The sequence below is a fragment of the Temnothorax curvispinosus genome, unplaced genomic scaffold, assembly GCF_003070985.1.
Source record: "Temnothorax curvispinosus isolate PA1 unplaced genomic scaffold, ASM307098v1 QBEX01004771.1, whole genome shotgun sequence".
Classification (NCBI taxonomy): Eukaryota; Metazoa; Arthropoda; class Insecta; order Hymenoptera; family Formicidae; genus Temnothorax; species Temnothorax curvispinosus.
Window position 1 is genome coordinate 5,590 of NW_020214551.1, and position 7,433 is coordinate 13,022.

The 7,433-nt window shown below is 35.3% G+C and overlaps 1 protein-coding gene across 1 annotated transcript; it reads left to right on the forward strand.

The window, feature by feature from the left end:
- The first annotated feature begins 494 nt into the window (after positions 1 to 494).
- On the forward strand, positions 495 to 6,797 carry LOC112453989 (phosphatidate cytidylyltransferase, photoreceptor-specific). Its single transcript, XM_025015079.1, has 10 exons — positions 495 to 1,033; positions 4,028 to 4,152; positions 4,234 to 4,330; positions 4,429 to 4,605; positions 5,281 to 5,483; positions 5,562 to 5,718; positions 5,792 to 5,944; positions 6,031 to 6,162; positions 6,251 to 6,385; positions 6,526 to 6,797. Exons 1-10 carry the CDS (start codon positions 953 to 955, stop codon positions 6,607 to 6,609), a joined length of 1,344 nt encoding a protein of 447 aa, XP_024870847.1. The 5' UTR covers positions 495 to 952; the 3' UTR covers positions 6,610 to 6,797.
- Positions 6,798 to 7,433: the final 636 nt, after the last annotated feature.

Consider the following 7,433-nt stretch of genomic DNA (forward strand, 5'->3'; position numbering starts at 1 on the left):
AAATTTTATTTTTTTTTGTGAAAGAAAAGATATTAGTAATGCTAATAAAGTGATCGTATTTTGAAAACAAATGCTGAGTATTTATTGTTTGCTATTTTTGTTCATATTATTTATGAAAAGTTAAAATTGTTAAAAAAATGTATTAACGGCGCCGTTCGCCGTCGCCGCTGATAAATTATCACCCGCCAATTCCGCCACCGCTGAAAGAGAAAATTATCGGCAAACTTTGCCGCCGCCAAGTTATTTTGCTTCAAACGCCGCCGGGCCGCAATTCACTACCATTCACTATTGCGCTGTTCATAGAGCCTGTAAACGCTAACGCTATTAATGCACTACCTCGGAAGGAAGAGCGTTGGTAGCGAGCAGTTATGACGTATAACACTACCAGTAATGACGTCACGACAGCGTTTAGTAGCGCTATCATAGAGCTCCGCGAACAGCCAGTAGCGCTAGGTAGCGCTAATAGCGTCTCCCCGAACGCACCCTATCATTGATTAACCGAAATGTACCGAAGTAAGCCGAAGTGTTTCGAGTTCACCCCGCTTACCCGAGGACCCGAGCCGAGAGAGGCTCGTTTTCGCTCCCCCTTCTCACCGCCACCTCTTCAATCCAGTGTCTCCCGGTTCTCCTCGTATTCTCGTAATCCGGTGTTCACCTCGCGCAAGTGCGATGCATCGGAACGAGACGTGATGCGAGTGATGCGACGCGCGTGCCCGTCACGTCCGCTCCCACACAGTCGTCCGTACTCGGTCGTCTGAATTAGTCTGAAATCTGACTCCCCGAAATATGTAAATACGCGGTCGCGTGCGCGCGCTCACGTATTGTCGGCGTTCGATTCTCGTTCGAGTTTCACGTGTCTTTCCGCCGCGTCGCGAATCGCGGGGCTGACAATAGTGACAATCCACTTAATCGCGACTCTACCTTAAGTGTCCGCGGCCGCCGCGTCGAGCCGATGTCGGAGGTGCGCAAGAGAACGACTGTCGGCGACGCGACGTCGTCGGCGGCAGCGTCGCGGGACGTTAGCGATGATCAGGTAAATTGACGAGATTCCTATCCTTCCATCGTTCTTTTTTTTCCGTGTCGCGAACAATCCGAAGGGAATTCTGGCGTCCACAGTGTCGATATTTACACGGCCGCCGTTCAACGGCTATCGATCTGCGCTGTTGGCACGACCGACGTACGGGCGGTTATTTGTTGACACGTATTTGACAGCTACTACTAACACATCGTGCGTGGTTTCCGATGCCGCGCTACGGCTACGGATACGGATAAGTCTGTACGTGTCACGGATATGTAAGGACTCAGACACAATGAGAAAAATAAGGAATAAGGGAATGTCGCATCTCACTTCAGTACACGTACATTAAAGTGAGATGCAACATGCCTTATTCCTTATTCCTTTATCTTATTCCTTATTTTTCTCATTGTGTCTGAACCCTAACGCATACACGAACGCATCCTCGGTATTCGCGCGTACGCACACACACGGGTGCGCAACTGCGCACGCGAAGCAAATAATGCATCTTTCCCGGTTGGGCGGGTGACGGGGGGGGGGGGGTGTTTTGGAGTAGATCAGCTGCCCGAGACAAGCGAGAGATATAACTAACGGCGCCGACAATTTCTCGTTGAAGAACGAAGTCGAGCTTTGGATCACACGAGGTTCGCATGACTGCGTCCCGAGGGGGTGACGGGAGAAATGAGAGAGAAAACCTTTAACCTTTAACGCGTCTACTTGCCACACTCGTTCTTTCGTCCTTCCTTCGTCCCCCCCCTAGGTCTCGCCGCTCGCGACGATTGTGACGTTTGCGCGACGATTTTTTAATTAGATAATGTATTCTTGCGTGTTTCTACGATGCATTTTAATTGCCGCGAATATTTAATTTCCACGTAACACGATACTAGAAATCCTTTGATTCCATTTTATTTCATTCCATTCTTCATTTCGATATTAGGGGTATTTACAATAAATGCATATTTGTATATGTGAAAATAATAGGTATAGATATTTACGTAATATGTCTGTGATTTTAACGAGGATATTTGGCGTTTACACGATAAAATATAATTTACATCTACGTATTTACAATGTAAATTGTGTTTAATGTGTCATCTATGTAAATAATGAATAATCCATATCTATAATTCATCGAACATTTTATATTCGAATTAGAAATACTGTAAATTTATGTTTTGGTTGTCATTGTATTTTTAGTGCTATTAGGTATTTAGTAAATTTAGTTTGAGCACAATTTTCAAAATGCTATGAAAAATTAATAAATGGTTTTAAAAATTCTAATTTTATAGCTGTGATAAAAAGAAATATTTCTACGTATTATGTGTGTTGCAATGGTGAACTAACAAGCAATACTGCCTTTTGTCGTTTAAAGGCTCATAGGTCACAGCATACATCATAATATTTCTATATTTAGTCTCATGTCTTATATTCAGAATTGTACCGTAAATTTCAAGATTACATCTACATGGATTATTTACATATTGTTCACGTTATGTTTGTCCGAACCTTTTTCATTAAACAATTTAATGTAAATTATTATAAATTAATAGATTGATTGACTAATTTGTATTAATTTTTCTTAACTGTATTTTTGCAAATAGTCCTTCAAAAATAAAAAGTAGTTTTAGACTAGATCATTCTATGCGTTTCGGTTATAATTTATTAACTGTACAATAACATATAAGAGTTACATATGATGCTATAAAAAGATAAAAATTATGTTATTAACGCTAATCTTTCTGTGAGTTTTTAAATGATGAAGCAGTATTGCTTAATTCACGGTTTCCAACACACATAATGGTGTTTTTTTTTAAGGTATAAAACCATTATTAATTTTTCATAGCATCCTAAAAGTTGTGCCCAAACTAAGTAATAGCACTGTAAATAAAATTGCAAACAAAATATTAACTTCCGATATTTTTGACGAAATACGAATTTCCGATAATTTAATTAGAGATTATTCATTGTTTACACAGATGAGTGACATGACACGTTAAGCATACTACACATTGTATACATGTAGATATATAGATTATTATATTTAGCGTGATGGCCTCCGCACAATGAAAAATATAAGGAACAAGATAAAAGGAAAAAATATAAGAAAAAATATAAGGAACAGATATTAGCGATTAGGACTAAAGAATCAAGAATAAAGTTAGATGCACGATGAAAAATACAGGCAACAGAAACAGGGAATAACACAGGCAATAACACAATAGATTTTTAACCTATCGGAAGCCGTGTATTAATGCTACATCAGCTTTATTCCTGATTTCTTATTTCTAATTACTAATATCTGTTCCTTGTTCCTTATATTTGTCATTGTGCAGGGGCTTAAAAATCCAATTTTTCTTATATATTATAATGTATTGTTAATAAATAACTAAAATGCATTTAATCTAATTTACTAAAACTTTTTATTCTTGTAGGATTGTTTGCAAAATTACAGTTCAAAGAAGTCAATTAATTAATTAATCAATCATTTAATTTATAATAATTTACATTATTTATAAGGAAAATTGTGTTAACATAACGTAAAAAATGCACGTAGAGTAATCTTGAAATTTATAGCAATCCTGGTTTTAAGTCTGATTTGCATACTCTGAATTATGCTATGCTCAGAATTATGAAATAAAATATTATGCAACACGTGCATGGAAAGTGCCCCATTACGCACGCTACGCATGCGTGATAGACCACTTTCCAGGCACTTGCAACATAAAATAGGGAGTGTAAGCCGTGTGTAAAGATGAAAATTCCCGGGTGCGGAGTTTACGCACGAGCCGAAGGCGAGTGCGGTAACCGCACCCGGGAATTTTCATCTTACCTCACTTGTTACACAAATAACTATTACTACCATCTATACTTTTTTACTTTTGAATATATGTATCTTTGACTATATAAAGATATATTTAATGATACATATTTAATGAGATGTGTGTATGTGTTAACACACGATTTAACGTTCAGTATAATTTAGGTCAATAACTTTTTTTTACTTCCTCTCAGAAAGAAGATGTTGAATCTGAAGACGATGCGAAATTGGAGGTGGAGGACTTGGCGAAAACTTTACCTCAAGGAACTGACCATACCCCGCACATTTTAAGTTCCATTCTTTCCGGTCTTCCAGATCGGTAAATATTATTCTTCATTTGAAGTGTGTAATTACTTTATTTTAATTCTGTATGAACTTCTAATGCTGTGATCTCTTGCAGTTGGCGAAATTGGATAATTAGAACTATTTTCACTTGGTTTATGATAGCCGGGTTTTGTCTCATTATTTATGGGGGTCCGTTGGCATTGATGATTACAGTAAGTTTGCTTTTAAATATTTATACAATTAAGTAATACAATGTATCTTTGTATTTGTGCGTGTGTAAAAGATTAATTTTTTATATCTTTTTTTATAGACGTTGATTGTGCAAGTAAAATGCTTCGAAGAGATTATTAATATTGGATACGCTGTATATAGAATCCATGGTCTACCATGGTTCAGATCTTTATCATGGTATTTTTTGATTACCTCGAATTACTTTTTCTATGGGGAAAATTTAATGGACTATTTTGCAGTGGTGATTAATCGAACGGTAAGTGTTACCTTTTCCAATCTGAGTCGTGAACTTTATAAAAAGAAAATATTGATCCTTGTGTGTGCAAAGTCGTATAATTCATACAAGTTATGTGCTTATATAAATTTTGCTACTTGTAATGTTTTCAGAAAGAAAAAAACCATTTGTAAAACGCATTATAGTGTTAGTTTAAATCAATAGCAAAGCCTTAACAAGCCTTATCTCAATACTTTTGTTATGGCTTCATCATTCTGTGAGGCTTTCTTATTAAAGTTATTTAATATAGAAATAATAGAGTGGAGAAAATAATATTAAGAATACTTGGTTAAATTATATAGTATACATGTTATGGTCAAAGCCCGAAACGCGGGCAGTTCTAAGATTGACTAATTAATTCTGCCGAACAACCAAGCGTCTTGGTCAAAGTCTGTAGTAACTTACTGATGTGTATGTATAGACAGTATACACAAATAGGCGGAAGAGGGGCTCCGCCTGCGGCGGAACCCTTGCATAAAAGAACTAATTCCAAACCTATTCCTAAAAACTGTTTTAACCAAAACGCTTGGTCGTTCCGCAGGATTGACCAGTCAATCCTAGGAATGCCGCGTTTCGGGCTTTGATCATAATATACATATCATATACGCACGCGACATATATGATGCAAATAATAATTTTATTTCTTATTGTCTTTAGGGATATCTACGTGTGCTTGTTACATACCATCGATTTGTCTCATTCTGTCTTTATATCGTTGGCTTTGTATGGTTTGTACTCTCCCTCGTGAAAAAATATTATATGAAGCAATTCTCCTTATTTGCTTGGACGCATGTCGCGTTACTTATTGTCGTGACACAGAGCTATCTCATTATCCAGAATATATTCGAAGGATTGATATGGTATGTATATTATCTATCAAAATTATACACTGTATAAAATATACTCATTTACTTATTTTATCAATTATGTCAATTTAGGTTCATCGTACCTGTCAGTATGATTGTCATAAACGATGTGATGGCATACATGTTTGGCTTCTTTTTTGGACGAACGCCATTAATAAAATTGTCCCCGAAAAAGACTTGGGAGGGCTTTATCGGTGGCGGTATTTCAACTGTCATACTTGGATTACTGGTAACGTGTTTTATGTAAATAATCAATGGAAGTAAGATTGATGATCGTGTACTAATGTAGTACTGTTGTTTAGATGTCCTACATTATGTGTCAGTACCGCTATTTCGTCTGTCCTATCGAGTACAGCGAAGCTCTGGGAAGAATGACTATGGATTGTGAACCGTCGAGCTTGTTCCAACCACAAGAATATACTTTGCCAAGTAGTTTTCAAGTGATATCAAGAATGGTAACGTATCTAATTTCTTTATTTGTATATAGAATGTTTTTAATCGTATACTGAATGAATGCTCAATTATTTTTTAATATGTGCAGTTAAATGGAAAATCTACCTTGACGGTGTATCCATTTATGCTACATTCGTTGTCGTTGTCAATATTCAGCTCTGTAATTGGTCCATTTGGAGGATTCTTTGCTAGCGGATTCAAACGAGCGTTCAAGATTAAGGTAATTTAGTATTATGTCATTTGAATTATAAATTTGTACATTATATTTTATTTCACACAATTATTATTTTCTTTTTATGACTTTGCAGGACTTCGGTGATGTAATCCCCGGCCATGGTGGAATAATGGATAGATTTGATTGTCAGTATTTAATGGCAACATTCGTGAATGTCTATATTTCTTCATTTATTCATACTGCATCACCTCAAAAGCTATTACAGCAGGTAAAATAATAGAGAAAATTGTAATTGTATAATTATTTATAGTATAAGAACGAATTTTGACGATGTTAATTTTTTCTTTGCATTATAAATTAATATGACAAGAAATAAGTAAACATAATTTTTTATATCTTCCGATTTAGGTTTACAGCCTGAAGCCAGAACAACAGTTGCAACTTTTCCAAACGCTAAGAGATTCGTTGGAAAATAGGGGTATGCTAAACTAATATTTTAAATAAAATTAATATTTTTTAAGTTGAAATATGTATTTAATAGCAAAACTGCTGCAGGGATTATTTTTACCTATTAGAAGATGTTAGAAAAGATTTCCCGTCTCTTCTAATATTTCAGCAGATGTTATACACAGATGACAATGCAATTAGTATCAAATAATTATAATAATTTGTTAAACTGTGACGAGATGAAGTTTATTTTGTAATTTGTAGACTTGTAAGGGTCATATCATAACGTGATGGGACTATCTAATTGAAAATAATGTAGCCAGAGATGAAAATATTTCTTCCTAATCTCATTTTTCATTTCAGTTTTATTTTTTTTTTTTTTTTTTTTTTTTTTTTTTTTTTTTTTTTTTTTTTTTATAAAAGGTGATAAATTAAAAAAAAGTCTTCTTTAATATATATTCTCTATGAATTTCTTATTATTAAGAACTAATTTATTTTTATATACCGGAACTATGATATACAAGTTACTGAAGTAAAAATTTATAATATGTACGGTTGGGAATAGAAAGGTTGTCCGGTTGAGTTTCGGAACGCATCCTATTTATATTTACAAGCAAGCTACGTGCATTAGTGCTTATTCACTTCCAAATAGGACAACCTTTTTGTCCCAACTGTACCACTGTGATTAATCTGGTTTAAAAGTAATCAGTTGGATGGATCTATCATAGTTTTAACTATTTTGCATTCCACATTAGATAATCGAATTTCTGTCGAATGCGATAGTTTATATTAAACTACGGCATTGTTGGAAATATGAGATATTTTTGTCTAAAAAGATGAACCAAAGAAAGTCTCATTATGAAGATCCT